At 45.0% G+C, this 20,169-nt stretch overlaps 1 protein-coding gene across 1 annotated transcript in view; it reads right to left on the bottom strand.

The window, feature by feature from the left end:
- Positions 1 to 4,038: 4,038 nt before the first annotated feature.
- DNAJA1 (DnaJ heat shock protein family (Hsp40) member A1) overlaps positions 4,039 to 20,169 on the bottom strand; it is a 257,885-nt gene continuing 241,754 nt past the window's right edge. Inside the window, exons 8-9 of the mRNA XM_033918184.1 lie at positions 15,542 to 15,642; positions 4,039 to 4,440 (exon numbers count right to left, since the gene is read on the bottom strand). Of these exons, the coding sequence (XP_033774075.1) occupies positions 4,219 to 4,440; positions 15,542 to 15,642 (323 nt within the window). The 3' untranslated portion in view covers positions 4,039 to 4,218. The remainder of the gene's footprint in view (positions 4,441 to 15,541; positions 15,643 to 20,169) is intronic.

Genomic DNA, 20,169 nt, shown 5'->3' on the forward strand with positions numbered 1-20,169 from the left:
GGGAGGCTGGATGAATTGGAATGTGAGATCCAGTGAGCATAACCAGTCGTTCTGCTTGAGAAGGGGGTACAGTGATGCCAGGGTCAGCATGCAAAACTTTTCTTTGACCAGATATTTGTTGAGTACCCTCAGGTCCAAAATGGGTCGCAAGTCGCCCGTCTTCTTCGGAACAAGGAAGTATCGGGAGTAAAACCCCTTGTTCTTTTGGTCCTGGGGGACCGGTTCGATAGCCCCTAGCTGTAACAAGGCCTGAGCTTCCTGAAGAAGGGCGGTCTGGGTCAAGTTGGAAGGATACTCTCTTGGAGGGTGCTCCGGAGGAGCTTGGTGGAACTGAAGGGAGTATCCTTTTATGATGGAGAGAACCCAGAGGTCTGTGGTGATAGTCGTCCATCCGTGGTAGAAATGATGGAGGCGACCTCCGATGGGTTGATTTACTGAGAAAGGGAGGATGATGGAGGATTTGTCCTCTTTGAGACAGTCAAAAGGGCTGGGGAGCCTTAGGCGCAGCCAGTGGTTGAGGCTTATGCTGGTGTTTCTGTGGGTGCTGTCTCTTCACAGGGAAGATGGACAGGCTGCGTAGTGTCACTTGGCTGCCACTAAATCTCTCTCCAAACAGAGAACACTCCTAGATAATTGACGATTTCGAGCTATTATACATATGCTATACAGTCCCCCCGTTAAACTCTAGAAACACCTCCCACTTTTTTTGTAAAAATTCTTTCAAATGAGCATCGTGGAACAAATAGCTGGAAAAATGCCAAGTTGGTCCCCTGACACCAAAACCAATATTTACATCAAGCCAAATCAGAGCGTGATCAGAGATGACCGTGGGCCCAATAACTGCCTAGTAGTAAGAATATAGTCAATCCTAGAGAATGTACCATGTGCTCTGGATCTGTGAGTATACTCCCATTCCATGGTATGTAATAAATGCCAGGGATCCACCAAGTCTAAGGCTGAGCATAAAAATGGAATTCAATGAGTCCCCACGCCAATGGAGAAGGGCCAGGAGTAGAACGATCACAACTGGGATCAATAACCTGATTATAGTTGCCTGCCAGAAACAGTGGGCCCCTATGTGTGTCACCAGTACTGCCGTCAAATGCTCAAAAAAGGAATGATCATAAACATTCGGAGCATATATACTCATGAGAACATGTTACCCACAGTAACATGAAGCAATATAAAGCGGCCTTGTGGATCCCGCTCCACTAGGCAAGTCTGCTGTGACAGTGATTTTTTAATTAGAATGGCTACACTCGCTTTTTTTTGTGGCGAGGAATCTGCATAAACTTCACCCACCCAGGATCTTTTTAATTTTGTCCATCAAGCAGGTTTCTTGAAGACACTATATCTGCTTTATAACGTTTCAACTGGTTCAAAATTTTAGTTCTTTTAATAGGGGAGGTGATACACAAGACATTCCAGGAAACTATACAAAGAGCAGTGGCTAGAGCCATAAGAAGTCAAAGTCTAAATGTTGGGCTAACCCAATATAGCAAACAAAATCCCCCCGGGCTCCCAGCCTAACCCAGGGTGGATACTCCAATAATACAAAACATCTTTGAATCACAAACAGGAGTAACCATGAACCCATTCACCTCCCATCAGTAAAGAAATTGTACCCAGACAAGCTCACACAGATCCCTTGCAATAAACAATCCCCCCTCCCCAACTACCCCCATCCACCCCCTCAGCCCCCTGCCCTTCTTTCTATGCCCCCCTCTGGATTAGACACATCCACAGATCCCACCAACAGGGGTCTCTGAAGGTGTGTGAAATCACAAAAAGATGCCCCCTCCCCCCGAGCTCATCCATCCAAATAACCAACAGTACATTGATATCCATAATGTCCCCAAATCTGAGATCCAACAGTACAGGAAACCTTGTAGCATAAGTTAAGTAGCTTCTGCTAGTGAAATGATTAGTTCACAGCTTTAGAAGTCTCAACCCCTATCAAGTGGGATCCTGTGATGAAATCAAATGGGTATTAATATACAGGGCTGCGTCCTCTGAGGTGTCAAAGGTGTGCCACTGGCCCTGATGTTGAAGGTGCATGAGAGCCGGATAGAGAAACATGAAACGCAGATTTTTCTCTGCCAAAGTAGAGCAGAGTGGGCTTTTTCCGTTTCTCCAATAAAACCGCAGAGTAATCCTGGAAAATGCGGACTTTGGAATCTTCAAACTTTAAGCTACCTCAAAGTTGTTTGTAATTGTGTAAAATCTCAACCTTGTGATTGTAATTAAGCAGCTTGGCGATGATCATTTGCGGGCATTTCATAATTCAGCTCCTTGCCCAAGTGGTGTGCCTACTCCAAACAGATGGGGCCCAAATCCTCACTTAAGGGAAACAGATCTCGTAGCCAGGTCTCAAGCATCGGCACGATGGAGGGTCCAGTCACAGTCTCCGGGATCCCCAGGAAGCATAGGTTTGACCTACGGGATCTATTTTCCAGATCTTCTAGTCTTTCAGCCTGAATGCGAGTAAGATCCCTTAATGTCTGAATAGCTGCAGTTAACTTCCCCTGCGCATCATCAAGGCAGGAAACCCGGGTCTCTAGCTCTGTAGTGCGTCTGGCCGTATCTATAAATCATCGAGCTTCTGCAATTGTGCGGAAAGCTTGTCCAAACTAGGCTGTATCGCTGTAGTGACCGCCTTCGTTATATCCTAGAGGGCCTCTGGGGAGAACCGACTCACCTCCGCCCAGCACTATTTTGTCATCGGCCAGCTTCAGACGCTCGCAGTCTTTTTTTTTTGTAGTTTTCGTGGCCATGGGGAGCACCGCTGAAGTCAAATATTTGTCCATGCACTAACCCCTCAGCAAATAATCGTGCATGTGGCTTCCGATTGTCCAAATTGCAGTAAAAAGGCAAATGAAAGACTCGGGGTCCGGGAGCTCAGGCAGAGTGCAACTGCCCTTGCTTACTGCATTACGTGACCTCCACTTTAATAGTTTTAAAGTGACAGTACACTTTTCATACCGGGCTCCGTGGATGACATCACCCATATGTGAGAATATGCTGCCTGCTTGTCCTAGGATAATCCACTTGTCTAGGACGTCTCACCTATTGCACTGGAAGTCTAGATATTACAGTGGTCGTCTAAGTGTAGAAGTAAAGTACTATGAGGAGACTCGGTGGTCGATTATGGTGGTATGTAAGAATTGTTGCAATACAGCAGAGGGGGAAAGGTGATGAGAGAAGCTGTGGAGGTGGAAAAATGAGTTTCCAAAGAAGCATAGAAGTGGAAAGATAATCTGAAGGCGACTGCAATAGGGACAGGAATCTGGGTATGGGAAGCTGATTAATATATGATGCATCTGTGTCTGTTAGCCAGGTCTCTAAGGCTTAAGATGTCAAGTTTATGGGAGAACAAGGTCTCTAATAAACTGAATGCTAGAGAGCAAACATTGACCAATTTCAAGGGAAAGCGGATAGAGGGCAGGAATAAAGATGGTAGCAAACCTCTTACCTCTGGAACTGGCAACTGAGTTGCATGACTGTTGACACCAACTGCAGAAAACTGAGATAGGGGAAGACGGACATGTAGAAGGAAAGAGCAACAGGTATAATAGAAAGTTGAACATAGTGATGTCAGTGTGCACACAGGGTACGGTGCATATAAAGGAGTACACAGAAGAGCATGATCTGCTCATAGAGTATGTGCCTCTAGGATTTCAAAGTAGTAGAAGTGGAGTACTATCACTGACATTTCTGGTAGAGGTGGGCCAATGCATTCACGGTGGTATATTAAGTGCAGAAAAATATACTAGGTAGGGTTAAAAGATCTATAGAAACCCAACACACCCACAGCACCAAAATGTTTGGAAAGCAACCTTCCATTAAACAAAGCAAAGCAGCTTCTATCAGTCTTGATGGATAGGAAGCATCTGTACTTTGAGACTTGCTTCACCATTTCAACAGAGTGACTGCCTTAGTTCATTTCTTGAACTGGTGCTCCCTGCTTGAAGAGCCCTAATTTTAGAACGCTAAAATATGTCTGCACCAATGCCAATTAAAAAGAGCACACAACACTAATTTTGACTCTTGCGGTGTAAGTTTTAATTATATTAATTTATTTTCCACTATTCCATTTTAACAAAATCTACAGTTTATTAAAACAAATACAAGTGAGTGATGCAGTTCAAATTTGAGTCCTGCACTTATCCACTGCTACATACAAAAACAGTCACAATAAGCCCTTTTCATTTTGTGGTTTTAGGATGTCTGGCACTGAACACCACCTCTTGAGTGGTCATCATCATCATCACGATAAGCTTCTCCATTGTATGTATGCTGTCTCTGCTCAGACGGGTCAAAGTCCATCAGCTCTACTTCATCCATATCCTCCTCCTCTTCAACCACCTTCCTTGGTGGTAAAAGGTTTTCCAAGAAAGCAACCTTATCATGTGAAAGGAATCCACTTTCTGGAAAGTTTACCTGTAAATCAAAAGTTATCCTGTTAACTAGGAGACTACTTAAAAGGCTATCCTACAGTAGACTAAGTCATGGTTTTGATTTACCACCTGTGATATAACACAAGAAGTTTACATTATTAGCAGGTACTTTGTCTTTAGATGTGCTCAAAATTTGTTTTGTAACTAAGATAATGAAGGGTTTAAGGTGGCTTGCAAGAGCACAAGGAGCAGCTGTAAGAATGGAACCCAGTTCTCCAGGCCTACAGCACTAACCATTTATTCATTCATTCAATTTTCTATACCATTCTCCCCAGGGAGCTCAGAACTGTTTACAAGAATTTATTCAGGTACTCAAGCATTTTCCCCGACTATCCTGGTGGGCTCACTATCTAATCTACCTGGGGCAATGGGGGGATTAAGTGACTTGCCCAGGGTCACAAGAACCAGCGTGGGTTTGAACCCACAACCTCAGGGTGCTTTAACCACTGTGCCACACATACCATTCTTTATTTGCTACCCATGTGGTAATTTAGTAAGAATGAACATACACCAACATCTCAATTTTCTGCTTCAGGCTTAGCAGGTCAACTAACAAGTTCTATATTATATGAATCACTCAGATCTTAAGAAAGGATGGAATGACACAGTTTCATTAAACTCCAAACCAGTGACTATTTCCTGAGCTTCTTTTCACCTTGTATAGTAGTACAAATCTGAATGCTTGAAAACTGTCAAAAAACACAGTGTGTTCTGAACAGTATATTTAATCCGCACTTCAAAAGTTTTAACACTTCAATACAAATTTTCATTACAAGATGGAGTGTCTCAACAGAAGCCAAAGCTATAGAATATGATAAAGTGCAAAATTGAAATAAGAGGGAAAGGAAAGATTATTAGGTCCTTACCTCAATAATCTTTCTATTAGACAGACACTCCATTCCTGAATGTGTGGGTAGTCAATCCCTTCTCATGAGAATTCTGTTAGGAAGCTTTTGCTCTGCCTACCATCCATCTAGGCACATAGTCAGCCCTGGAGAGGAATGAAATAGGGAGGGGTATAGGGACACTCCCTGAGAGACATGGCTGTTCTACTCATATCATTAAACATATAACATAAACAAACTGAACCATATACAACAAGGTAAAAAACAAATCGCCAACTTGAGCACAAACTGCATTAAAATGTGGGAAATTTTACAGATACATTCTAGCTTCTTCAACACAGCAATCGTATCCTCTATCCTTGTCAAGGCTGGACAAAGCAAATAAACAAGATGTGCGGATTCTCTGATACCTCTGAGGCAGTAAGCAGGCAAATGAGCATCTGACAGGATAGGCAACAGGAATGGAGTGTCTACTAGAAATATCATCTAGATAAGAACTAATCTTCTAGTGCAACACACACTCAATTCCTGAACCTGTTGGACTTATCAAAACAGTCCCCCGGGTTTAGGGTGGGACAGATGAGCGTGCAGTAACTGAAGATCCAAATGCAGAGTCCTGTTTGTCTGCCACGTCCACCCCGTAAAACTTTGTGAATGTAAGGTAAGACCAAGTGGCAGCTCTACAGAATTCTTCTGGAGACACTTTCGAAGATTCAACCCATGAGGAAGCAGACATTTTCCACTTCTGACATAGCCTGAAGAAATATGGATCGATCTCGAAATGGGTCGCTTTTGAGGCTGGTTGACTTTTACAGGTAACTCCAGCCAATACAGATGATTTGACAATCAAAATTCATTTGTAACCTCTTGATACTACAGTAAGAGTCTGAGTCCATCCAACAATTTCAACACCTAATCACTCTCTCTTGATCCTGGAGAAGTAAAGGCAGGTAAGCAGAATGCCTGAATCTGAAATTCTGAGCAATGGATCTCTGCAGGACAAAGCTTGAAGTTCGGTAATTGCCACCAAAAACAGAGTCTTGATGGTGAGGTCCATCATGGAAGCTTGATCCAGGAGGTTCCTAGGTCACTCTCACCAGCAACCAAAGGACCAGATTAAGATTCCACTGGAGGACAGGGGCGTAATGCATCCTTCATAAACCTGGCCACATCTGGCTACGATGTTCTTATGAATCTTAGGCCCCAAATAGGAGAGCCCGCAATCTGAACTTTTGGGGAGCCAGCCACTAGGCCTTTTTCTAGACGTTCCTGCAGGAAGGCAAGTACCAGAGATCTGTGCTGAGCTTGGGTTCTCATGACTCTGAGTGCACCATTGGAAGCATTTCAAGACTTTTGCATATGCTGCTATGGTCTTCTTCCTATATCTTAGAAGGGTAAAGAACGCTCAAGAGCTTTGCCATAATACCAAAGTGTTATAGACCCTGTGTGAGCAACCGAGGATGTCAGGGAAGTTTGAGACTTTGATCTCTTTGCAGACCAACCAGATCTGCTTACCACGGTTGCTTCAGCCAGTCTGGTGCTATTAGAATCGCAGACCTATGGCGTATCATGATCCTGCACAGAACTCAGTCTAACATGGGCTATGGAGGAAGGCATAAAGATGACCTGCCTTTGGCCAGGATTGCACCAAAGTGTCTGGGACTTTGCTTCCTTACTTGCATCCTCAACTGAAGAACCAAATCACCTTGTTGGCTGCCGATGGCATCAGAATGAATGTCAGGCACTCCCCACTGATTCACAATGCAGAAGAAAGCTTTCCGAGACAGTAGCGACTCCCCAGGATCCAGGGTCTTCTAACTGAGGAAATCTACTTACAAAATGTACACTTCTGTCACATGTGCTGCCGAGAGCACCATAACATTGGCCCCCGCCTATCGAAACAGCATCTGGGCTTCCATGCATAGAACAGAACTCTTGGTGGCCTCTGGTGATTGACACAGGATACTGTCATTGTGTTGTCCGAGAAAACTTGTACTACTGTTCTGCAACATGCCTTTAACCTCCTGAAGTGCCAGGTGGATGGCTCAAAGTTCCAAGCAGTTAATCGCCCAGTTCCTCTGGGAAGGGGACCAGTATCCCTGAACTGGATGTGCCTCGCAATGTGCCCCCCAGTTATAGAGGCAGGCATCCATCATCAGCCACCCACGAAGACATGCAAAGGGGAACTCCTCTGGTGAGAGACTGAGGCTCCCACTATCAAGCTTGACTGCAACAAGCTTCCGCTGTTGAAGTGCATCCCTCTGCTGGCACCATCAGGAAAGGCACGCATCCTGGAGTGAACGCAATTGCGCTTTTGCCCAGGGGACTACATCCATGGTCACAATCATTGATCCTAATACCTTCAAATAATGCCAGTTAGTTGGAGCAGACTCGCATCAAAATTCATGTTTCTGATGCAGAATCTATCTGCAGGCTTCTGGGAGGAATACTGTTTTCCCTTGTGCTAAACCAGACTCTTCAAGATCTGCGTCGGCTTCAGGTGGCTTTCCGAAAGCTGTCCACCCAGCCCAGCTTCTGCAGCAGTTAAATCATTCTGAACTGCTAGATTGCTTTTTGGATTTGGGCTGACAATCATCCAGATATGGATGGATTTGTATGCCCGCTCTGCTTAGGTATGTTGCAACAACCACCATTACCTTAGTGAAGGTCTGTGGCCAGACTGAAGGGCAAGGCCACAAATTGGAAGTGTTGCTCCAATACATGGAATCGAAAAAAAATTGTGCTCTGGAAAAATGGGAATGTGCAGATAGGCCATCAAATTCAGGGAGGCATGAAATTCTCCTGGTGCCACTGACAATCACAGACCTCAATGTATGAGAAACCTTTCATATGCTGAAAGATTATAGAAACTTGGGCTCTTTTCCCTGGAGAAGCGGAGACTTAGAGAGGACATGATAGAAACTTACAAGATCATGAAGGGCATGGAAAAAGTGGAGAGGGACAGATTCTTCAAATGTTCGAAAACTAGAAGAACGAGAGGGCATTCGGAAAAATTAAGAGGGGACAGATTCAGAACCAATGCTAGGAAGTTCTTCTTCATCCAAAGGGTGATCGACACCTGGAATGCGCTTCCAGAGGGTGTGATAGGACAGAGTACGGTTTTGGGGTTCAAGAAGGGATTAGATAATTTCCTGAAGGAAAAGGGGATAGATATAGGATTACTATACAGGTCCTGAACCTGATGGGCCGCCGCGTGAGCAGACTGCTGGGCGTGATGGATCTCTGGTCTGACCCAGCAGAGGCACTGCTTATGTTCTTCATTCACTGCTATGAGGTCTAGAATTGGCCTCCAGTCCTCTGAGCCTCTCTTGGGTACTATGAAGTATATCTAGTATTTGCCGGAGCCCAAGTCTTCCTCTTCTATATGCTCTATGGCTTCCAAATCCTGCAACCTTTGCACTGTTGCTCCAAGTTTGACCACTTTTTCCAGCCTCCCAGCCAGAAAGTCTAGAAAAAAGGTCTGGGCGGGAATGAAAACTTGAACTTATATCTCTCCTGTATTATAATTTCCACCACCTAGCGATCAATGGTGAACTCCGCCCAAGCAAGATCTTGAATTTTGAGAGTGCCTGGACCCTCCAAATCTTTGGCGTTTTGAAAGGATCTTTGGCCCAATCCCAGTCCTCCTAAGAATTGGCGATATGGTCAGGAGGCCCAAAAATTATGACTTGACCCCTTATGGGCTCAAAGTCTACTGTCCGGTAAGGAATTTGGATTACAATCATGCATGCTGGACATAAGATCATCCAGATCTTTCCCAAAGAACATATGTCCCTTAAATGGTAATTTACTCAAAGTCACCTTAGAAGAGGAACCCCCATTCCACTGTATGATCCATATCATCCTGTGGGCAGAAATGAAATAAGCAGACATTAAACTGGAGATCCCTCCCGACAGTCTCTGGATTGTGGTACAATTTGGAGAGGCAAGCCCAGACAAAAGACAACAACACAGCTACTTTCAAACCTGAGGCCGTGGCCTCAGAGAGCTTCTTACAAGGGGGTGTTCAATAATTTATCTACCCAAGTATGAAAGAAAGTAGCAAGCTTGTTGAAACAAGTCTATGCATATTGTGACATGTCTCAAGGTGCACAGTTGTGGGTCAGTGTGAGTCTAACATTCCAAGAGATAGGATGTCAGGAAAGTCCTTGTGCGAATCAAGTAAGAAACTGCTAGATTTGGAGCTTCTTTCAGTGATAAAATTTCTCACAAAAGGGAAAAAGCCAAAAGAGATCTATATACGCATGACCGCAGTTTATGCCAAGTCTACCCTATTATCCTACAAAGTAAAATTTTGAAGCAAGTAGTTTAAGTGGGGGTAGATAGTTCATTGAAGATGATTCCCACACTGGACGGCCTATGGAAGCAATGTGAAAGTCGATTTAATTTTGGCAACAAAGGAGACAGAAGCCTCTGCTCGGATGCAGCAAAACCCAAGAACTCAAGGTACTGTTCTTGGGCCTGTTTTTAACATTTTTATGTGATATTGCTGAAGGGCTATCAGGTAAGATTTGCTTCTTTGTGATGATACCAAAATATGCAATAGAGTAGACACCCTGGATGGTGTGAATGATACCAAAATATGCAATAGAGTAGACACCCTGGATGGTGTGAATGACATGAAGAAAAGACCTAGTGAAGCTTGAAGAATGGTCTGAAATTTGGAAGCTAAAATGTAATGCTAAGAAATGCAAGGGAGATATGATATATGATAAGCGCATTTACGCCATGTAGGTATTTAAACATCTCTAAGTCTTTCAATTGAAAGAAGCTCTGGAATGAGAGAGCAAGAAGTGATAGGCTCAGGAGTAATCTAAGAAAATTCATTTTAACAAAAAAAGGTGGTAGATGTGTGGAAGTTTCTCGGAAGAAGTAGCGACAGAGACTGACTGAATTCAAGAAGGAGTGGGATAGGCACATGGGATCTCTCAGAGAGAAAGAGATAATGGTTACTGTGGATAGGCAGACTAGATTGCCCATTTGGCCTTTATCTGCCATCATGTTTCTATGTTAACAATGTCGTGGCCGGCTTTAATTTCTGGGTCTTTCCTCAGCTTTTAAGTTACTTTCTAACAGGTTTTTTTAGACGTGCCTGGTTGTTTTTTTAAATATCCTTGCAACAAAGCATTGCCCATTACACTGGTCAACAGCAAAAAAAAGCAAACCTTTTTCTTTGCTACTGAGAACTTAAGAAATATTCTTAGTTAATTTAATGACGCTGATTTCAGATCTGTAATTGAAATTCAGCTAGCACATCAGGTTTCTGAGATATATGTTACTGGGTTTTTTTTAGACTTTGCCATATCATAAGAACATAAGAATAGCCTTACTGGGTCAGACCAATGGTCCATCAAGCCCAGTAGCCTGTTCTCAGAGGCCAATACACAAGAAACATAGAAATAGACGGTAGATAAGGGCCACGGCCCATCTAGTCTGCCCACCCCAATGACCCTCCCCTACCTATCTCTTTGAATAGATCCCACATGTCTATCCCATTTGGCCTTAAAATCAGGCACGCTGCTGGCTCAATGACCTGAAGTGGAAGACTATTCCAGCAATCAACCACCCTTTCAGTGAAAAAGAATTTCCTCGTGTCACCGTGCAGTTTCCCGCCCCTGAGTTTCCACGGATGCCCCCTTGTTGCCATGGAACCCTTGAAAAAGAAGATATCTTCTTCCACCTCGATACGGCCCATGAGATACTTGAGTCCCGAGACCATCCGGGTGGCCATTCTCTGGACTGACTCTAGTCACAGCACATCCTTACGGTAATGCGGCCTCCAGAATTGCACACAGTACTCCAGGTGTGGTCTCACCATGGATCTATACAATGGCATAACGACTTCAGGTTTACGGCTGACGAAACTCCTGCGTATGCAACCTATGATTTGCCTTGCTTTGCAGGAAGCTTGCTCCACTTGATTGGCAGTCTTCATGTCCTCACTGACGATCACCCTAAGCCTTGTTCTGCTTCAGTTCTTGTTAGGATCTCGCCATTGAGGGTGTAAGTCTTGCATGGATTTTGTCTGCCCAGGTGCATGACTTTGCATTTTTTGGCATTGAAGCTGAGTTGCCAGGACCTAGACCAGCGTTCCAGTAATGGTCCATGAGAATTTTGGTAATGTCTTGAGAGGGAAAACAGGATGTCTGTGCCTTTGGGCTGCTGATAAGCAAGCACTGTGTAGCAGAGGTCTGTGGAGTCTTATCTAATTCCTGGAGGGATTCGTTGATCACCTCTAAAAGTGCTGAGAGCTTAAAACAGCCTGAACGGGAGAAACTCACAGCAAAAGCGGGGTCACAATTCCTGAGGGTTCCATGCAGTCCTTGTTAATCATGTAAGCTTCATTATATTGATGAGTTCAGGGGGAAACCCCTGACCAGGACATACAAACAGCCTCTGCAGATGTTCACGAGTTCCTTTCTGTGAATTGTGCGGCCACGTCAAGGCTGCACTTGCACTGCTCCTTGGGTCAAGTCTAGACTTTTTCCCTGGCCCTCAGACCAACTGGGCACCCAAACCCCCCGAGGAACCAAAGTAGACTAAGCCAGTGGCTTTCACCCTCCTCATGTGCCATGCAACACGCGGAATACAGATGATCCTCAGACAGCCATCCATCACAAACCTGGCATAAATCCAAGGCATCCTAGCCTGAGGAGTAAATCATACCTGTTTTTAAGCAAAATTGAGGTGTTTTGAGGCAAATAAAGGCTTTTATTTTCAAATAGGGATATCCAAGATGGCTTCTGCAGGAGCGTTTAGCACCAAAAACGGCCCAGGGTGCTACACGGGGGATTAAAACTTAGCAGTTTTAGAACTTTAGACTAGAGAGCTGCACAGGAACGGGGACAACAGGAATCCCGCGAGCTCCCCCTTCCGGTCACAGGGATCCTGTAGGGATGCCCCCTAGGGTTACGGGGATCCCGTGGGGACGCCCCCTAGGGTTGCAGGGATCCCATGGAGACGCTCCCGTGCTCTCGGGGATCCCGCAGGGTTCAATGCAGCGAGGCTCATCTGATTTTTCTGCTGCGAGGCTCGTCTTCCATTTCCTGCCTGCCCTGCTGCAGCACACATAATCCATTGGAAGTCTTCCCCGATGTCAGCGCTGACGTCGGAGGGAGGACTTAAGCAAAGCCCTTCCTTTTTCGGCGTTAGCGCTGACATCGGGAAGACTTCCGGTCGGCTGTGTGCGGCAGGGCAGGTAGGGAAAAGGCAGTGGAGTACCAAAGGGGGGGGGGGGGGGCGGTCCGCCCCGGGTGCAGCCATGGGGGGGGGGGGGGGGGAGTGTGCACAGCCGGTCAGGTCCCCTTACCTTTGTGGCGCTTCCTCCAACCAAACGACAACAGGCCCGGCCCACAAACATCCCTGCCCTGTGGACGCGAATCTAAATTACCTTCTTACAGCAGCTTCAATACTGCTATAAGAAGGTAATTTAGATTCGCGGCTACAGGGCAGGGAGGTTTGTCAGACCAGGCTTGTTCTGTTGTCAGTTGGGTGAGGAAGTGCCACAAAGGTAAGGGGCAGGGAGGGAGAAAGGGAGGAAAGATGGAGTGGAGAAGAAAAGACGCTGGCAGGACATGGGGAAGACGGGAGAGGGGGGGCGAAGGACGCTGGCAGGACATGGGGAAGACGGGAGAGGGGGGGCGAAGGACGCTGGCAGGACATGGGGAAGACAGAGGGGGGAGAAGGACGCTGGCAGGACATGGGGAAGACGGGAGAGGGGGGGCGAAGGACGCTGGCAGGACATGGGGAAGACGGGAGAGGGGGGCGAAGGACGCTGGCAGGACATGGGGAAGACGGGAGAGGGGGGGCGAAGGACGCTGGCAGGACATGGGAAAGACGGGAGAGGGGGGGGCGAAGGACGCTGGCAGGACATGGGGAAGACGGGAGAGGGGGGGCGAAGGACGCTGGCAGGACATGGGGAAGACGGGAGAGGGGGGGCGAAGGACGCTGGCAGGACATGGGGAAGACGGGAGAGGGGGGGCGAAGGACGCTGGCAGGACATGGGGAAGACGGGAGAGGGGGGGCGAAGGACGCTGGCAGGACATGGGGAAGACGGGAGAGGGGGGGCGAAGGACGCTGGCAGGACATGGGGAAGACGGGAGAGGGGGGGCGAAGGACGCTGGCAGGACATGGGGAAGACGGGAGAGGGGGCGAAGGACGCTGACAGGACATGGGGAAGACGGGAGAGGGGGGGAGCAGGACGCTGACAGGACATGGGGAAGACGGAAGGGGGGGAGCAGGACGCTGACAGGACATGGGGAAGACGGAAGGGGGGGAGCAGGACGCTGACAGGACATGGGGAAGACGGAAGGGGGGAGAAGGACGCTGACAGGACATGGGGAAGACGGAAGGGGGGGGAGAAGGACGCTGACAGGACATGGGGAAGACAGAGGGGGGAGAAGGACGCTGACAGGACATGGGGAAGACAGAGGGGGGAGAAGGACGCTGACAGGACATGGGGAAGACAGGTGGGGGAGAAGGACGCTAACAGGACATGGGGAAGACAGAGGGGGGAGAAGGACGCTGACAGGACATGGGGAAGATGGGGAGGAGAAGGATGCTGACAGGACATGGGGAAGATGGGGAGGAGAAGGACGCTGACAGGACATGGGGAAGACAGAGGGAGGAGCAGGACGCTGACAGGACATGGGGAAGACAGAGGGGGGAGAAGGACACTGACAAGACATGAGGAAGATGGGGAGGAGAAGGACGCTGAAAGGACATGGGGAAGACAGGGGTGGAGGAGGACGCTGAAAGGACATGGGGAAGATGGGGAAGAGAAGGACACTGAAAGGACATGGGAAAGATGGGGAAGAAGGACGCTGAAAGGACATGGGAAAGACAGAGGGGGAGAAGGACACTGAAAGGAAATGGGGAAGAGAGAGTGGGGAGAAGACGCTGGCAGGGAAGAAGATAGAGATGCCAGACTATGGGGGGAGCGGAGGGAAGAAGATGGGTGCCAGACCAATTTGGAAGGGGGGAGAAAGGAAGAGGCACAGTAACAGAACAAATGGAAGACGCAGAGAGAAGAGAGACAGTGGATGGAAGGAATTGAATGAGAACATGAGGAAAGCAGAAACCAGGCAACAAAGATAGGAAAAAAATTATTATTTTTTTTTTTTTTTTGCTTCAGGATAAAGTAGTATATTAGTTGTGTTGATAAAATTTATAAACATTAGAGGCTCTAGTAGAAACCCGTTTACAAAGTATGTATTCTTCCCAATTAATATTTCCAAATTAATAGTCTTTTTGCTTATTTTTAAATGGGTTTCTACCAGAGCCTTTAATTCAGTAGCATAATTAACTGAAATAACTATTTCTGAAGTTTATAGAGATGGGCAGGGACGGAGGGGATTCCTTGCGGGGACAGGTGGGAGTCCTCATGGGGATGGGTGGGACTTTGGCGGGGACGGGTGGGATTTCTGTCCCCATGCAACTCTACTTTAGACGTGGGGGAATCTAACCCCAAAACCTTTAAAAAACAAATCAAAAAACGACACCCCCCCCTCCACCAACTATTTTGGTTTCCAGGCTGTCAGCTTATTACTGTGCCATGCTGGGATCTGCAAGTGTGAAAGCTGCAAACAACTTACAGGGAGAACCATCTCAAGCCTGGAATCTGGACTGCTTGTGTCTTCTGACTGCCTCATTGTCCCAACAAACTGGTCAGAGACCTCAACCCCTCCCCCCCCCAAGATCTCACGCATACATACGGGGGAGGCTAGCAGTTGGCCCTGATCCTCGAAAAACTGCTATGGAGCCACTCAGACTGCACTCAAGCCCATTGTAGACTAACCTTACCCCCAAGAGAACGATCCCCGAGCCCCTGAACAGTTAGTGCAGACTGTTCAAGTGGATGCACTGCAAAGCAGTCTGCATGCTGGAAACAGATCCTTGACTTCAGAGTCTGTGCTCTCCCACAGCAAAGCTTTCTGAAGAGTGGGATTTTCTGCAGCTGCAGCAGCCTTACAAATGATTGGCAAGAAAGACCAAATTTAAATGAAAAGAAACACAAGCAGAAAAGGCAGGCTCCTACCATCTCTCTTGTAGAGAGAACTGAGGAATTGGATAACAGCCCAGATGGATGGAAGACGAAGCAAAAGAATGCTAATAAAGTTCCTTACAAGAATTCTCGCAAGAAGAGATGGACTACCCACATGTTGAGGAATGGAATGTGTCGCACTAAATTAGCAATTTATTTCTATTTAGGTAGATTACCTTAAACTCAATGATAAGACGTCCCTTCTCATATGGTCTGCGATAAACAGGCATACCCTCATTCAGGACACATTTAATATCACCATGTTTTACAATCTGACCTAGAGAAGTAAAAAAACACACGTGTATGATGTTAGAAAATCAACATTTAGAAGTGCTGAAATGTGACCATGATTAATAAAACTGGTTAGATTTAAGTCAGAAAACATGACAGCTGTCAAGTATGACAAAGATACTTAGAAAGGAACAACCAGGATGAGACAATGCTATAAACACTAAGAATGAGCTCAATATTAAAAACAACTGAGCTCCTAATTTATGTTCTACTTCCAAATTTAGGAACAAGCTGAAATTCACTCTAAGTCTAGTGCCTAATATCAACATTAAGCACTTAAGTTTTTTCCTTCAACCCATTACTATCCACATTTTATGCTTCTAAAGTTTAGAAATTTAGTGGCATATCAATTTAAGTTTAGGCACTTGACTTAGTAAATTTACAACCAGCCATTTAGGAGCCCAACTCAAACTTTGGAGCATATATCCTTTAATATATCAGGACCTATAGAAAATAAAAAGGCTCCATTAAATTTTGGACAACATTCTGAGGGTCTTTTGAACTGACCACTTTCTCCTTGCTCCTTTAGTCTTCCTGCTCCATAATCAAATTGCACCAAGCAAAACTGTCATGGCCCCAGGGATTCAGGGGCTTCAGAGAATCCCCCAGCTCTATAGCCATGCTTTATTTTATTTTATTTTTTTGCTTGCTACAGTTTGATTAGATGAGCAGGCTGCTTGCTCAACCAAATGGCAAACAAACAAACAAACAAAAAAAGGAAGCATGTAGGGCCCTGACTGCAGCTACTGAATAAAAGCACACCTCTCATCTTCCGTATTGTCACCAACACTGCAGCCTTCAGCACGCAAGCAGCAAGTGTCAATTTGCAGACATGAAGTTCTATGATTTGACATTGTTTCAGATCACTGACTGAACCATATCCATGTCATTCTCTTCTTGGTTGGGCTGAGAACTTCCCCAGGGGTCTATGCTAGGACTGCTGCTTAACATAAGCCAGTGGATTATCGAGTTTAAATTGAAGTTGAACTCGGAAAAAACATAGTTCTTTATTGCTTCTCCACGTCTGTATAATATCGATGCATCTTTGATCACAGATAAACATACTTATCTTAGCCAGTCAACCATTAAGATACTGGGTGTTATATTGGATCACAGCCTGACCATGAGGAATCAAGTGGACTATTTGGTTAGGAAGGGATTTTTTACCTTTTGGAAGCTTCAATCTATTAGGGCTTAGTTTGATATATCATCGTTCAGATTCCTAGTGCAATCCCCAATACTTAGTCAACTTGATTACTGCAACCTTATCTGGCAGTTTCTAAAAGAAATATGCAGCGATTACGCATAATTCAGAACGTCGTGGTCAAATTGATTTTTGGACTGAAGTAGTATGACAACACACTTTTTTCGTGAATTGCATTGGCTATCGGTGGAGGTGCGGGTGAAGTTTAAGCTTGGTTGTTTTTGTTAAGGTTTTGTTTGGTTTCACTCCTAAATATTTAACTGATCTTTTTTCTCTTGCCATTAACATATGAAAAATTCACATTTGAATTTTGCCTTCATGTCGGTAAAAGGTGTAAACTTTAAAAAAAAAAAAAAAATCACCAACATCTTTTGTCCTATCAGGCAGCTTTATGGGGTAAGGATTTGAATAGATTGATCATGACTTCTAGTTCTTATTTAGAATTTAGGGGGCATCTTAAAACATACCTATTCACCAAATATTTGGGTAACTAATTCTTCCATTCAATTATTATTTTTGTTAACCACATAGAACTTCACGGTCCTGTGGTATATAATTTGATTATTATGTTATATTTACCAATGATCTAGAGATGGGAATAACTAGTGAGATAATTAAGTTTGCTGATGACACGAAGTTGTTAAATTGCAAGAGGACCTTGTGAGACTGGAGTCACAATGGCAGATGTTTAATATAAGCAAGTGCAAAGTGATGCATGTGCAAAAGAGGAACCCAATCTGTAACTATGGCCATCAGACCTTCAGGGATCCCAAATCATCCACATATGCAGAAGAGCTATGCAACAATAAAAGAATGGAAAAATTTCCAATCATCCCAGTCCTGCTTTGAAGGGTCACCAACACTAGGAGCCGGCGTAATATGAGGTGGAGATGCCTGCTTGGGAGGATTTCCCCAAGGCGGAACTGGCACATTTGTAGGCAGTGAAGAGCATCCTGGTCCTGTTAAGTAGGCTTTCCATAAAAGGCTGATAAAATTGGAAAAGCCTTGCATCAAGAGGACCTGCGGCTCCTAGTACAATCCCGAACTGGGGAAAAGGAAAATTTGTCTGCCAGCATGCACTAGCATTTTGCCCTATCACTGCCGAGATCTTCTGAGCATGACCTCTTCCCCTTAGACTGGATCTCCTGTGATTTTGGCTCCTGCCACTTTGTCTTGCACCCCATGGCATGTGAAACATGGCTGCTCCTCAACCGGTAAATCTGCACTAAAAATACGAGATCTAGGGCTAGAATGGCCTGGGGCATCTAGGATGTCGTCTCAAGGCAGAAAATATGAAATTTTAAAAAGATTGCTAAAAATCCAAGATGGCCTCAGTCAGGAAATTTGCACCAAAAATGAGCAATCTTAGGAGTTTTGGAGAAGGAGGAACTGAATCCCAGCCCCTAAAAATTAAATTTTCATATCCCCTGCCCTCCCCCCCCCCACACACACTCACACTCACACAATTTTCCCCATTGGGTCAGTCCATGTCAACTGTATAAGTGGTCCTCACCTTACTATCTTCAATTTTAATGAAACTTGACATGTAGGTACCCTTGCTTATGGCACTAAGCCATGCAAAGTTTCAACCCCTAAAACCTGAAATTCATGTAGTAAGAGGTGCTTAAGTAGGGGCCTTAAAATTTTTAGGCATGTCTTACGAAACAAATGGGCAATTTCAAAGGCCTCCTATACACAGAGTATTGCTAACATCAGCCTGAAATTTAATCTACATGTACAACTTTTTGTACTTAATAAGCTTTAGAGTTTTAAAAGTCTAGGTTAAGCACTCTTCTGATGCCTCAAAGCCAAAGTTTGTCAAAAACTAAATTTGCTAATTTGCTCATCTTTGGGGTCCTCAAGAAATATGTGACTCGAACACTCTAGTGCAACTAGATTAATATCTAACTGAGAGAAGGGGGACCTCAAACACCCAAACTTGGGAATACACCCCCATGTCTTGTTGGGGTCATGAATATTATCACTGGTCCCCCAACTCCCCCTCCACCTTATTTAGGAAAAACTATCTATTGAGCATATTTCTAAAAAAATAGAAGATAAATAAGATAAACTGATGGACCATTCGGTTCTTTATCTGCCGTCATATACTATGTTACTATGTAGAACATTTGGAAAGAGACAATGTGACTCACATGAGATTGTAAAGAATGAAAACATCAAGCATCTACTTGCTGTGAGCCACATACAGGTTAATGGTAATAACAAATTTTTAAAAAATGGCACTGAGCTTTAACTGAGACACTGACAGCAATAGCCAATCAGAATGAAACACATCCAGTCTAAAAATGAATGGGCAAAGGCATGTGAATAATGATGAAAACCAATCGAGAGGCTAAACATCAGAAAAAGGCAGTAGTGAAAACCAGCTGGTTCTTAAAATAACGCCCCCAATGCAAAAAAAGGCGTGTTGCAAGTGAAAAGACCCAATCAAGAAAGAACATCAGCTAGAGGACAGTGCTATAAAGACTAGCTAATCTTTGAAGTGGCGCTTCCAATGTCAAGCTGGGCAAGCAAGACGTATGATTGTCAAAAAAAAGACCCAATCAAAAGACAAAAACATCAGCAAAAGGGGAGAACTCAAAAACAGTTAATCTTTAAAGGAACACATGCCAGTCATTGTTAGAGTTCAATCCTATTAGTTGTACAGGCTTCATTCTATGTATCCATCACTGTTCTTTATGGCGCAGCAATTTTCCTCTGTCTCCACCTCTTCTTAGCGCCGGCTGTAGATCAATGATGAAGCACTGTAAATCCTTAAAGCGATGTTCACATTGCAGGCAATGCTCAACAAGCGGTGCTTCAAGACGTGCCTTTTAATATTGGAGTGATGTTCACTCAAACGTACTTTGAATTAACTTTCAGTCTTCCCAACGTAGAGTTTGTTGCAAGGGCACAGAACAATGTAAACTACAAATTTACTGTTGCAGTTGCTAAAATGATTGAGTTTGTAAATTTTACCATCTGTTGGATTCACAAAGGAGGTCAGTTGTAAATAGACCTTACAATTGAGACAATAGGGGTAAATGGACAATTCTCAGATTGGAAGAGCGTCACCAGAAGGGTGCCGCAGGGCTCGGTGCTTAGACCCGTGCTCTTCAACATCTTTATAAATGATCTGGACATTCCAACTTATTTTGGAAAGGCTAGCAGAAGGCACAGTTCTCAAAATCACCACTGACTCCGTAATGCGGAGAAAAGGGTCTCTGCATGACAAAGCCTGAAGCTCCAATACTCGTCGTGCAGAAGTGATCACCACCAGGAAGATGGTCTTAATGGTAAGATCTTTCA

This window comes from Geotrypetes seraphini, chromosome 1 (assembly GCF_902459505.1).
Source record: "Geotrypetes seraphini chromosome 1, aGeoSer1.1, whole genome shotgun sequence".
NCBI lineage: Eukaryota > Metazoa > Chordata > Amphibia > Gymnophiona > Dermophiidae > Geotrypetes > Geotrypetes seraphini.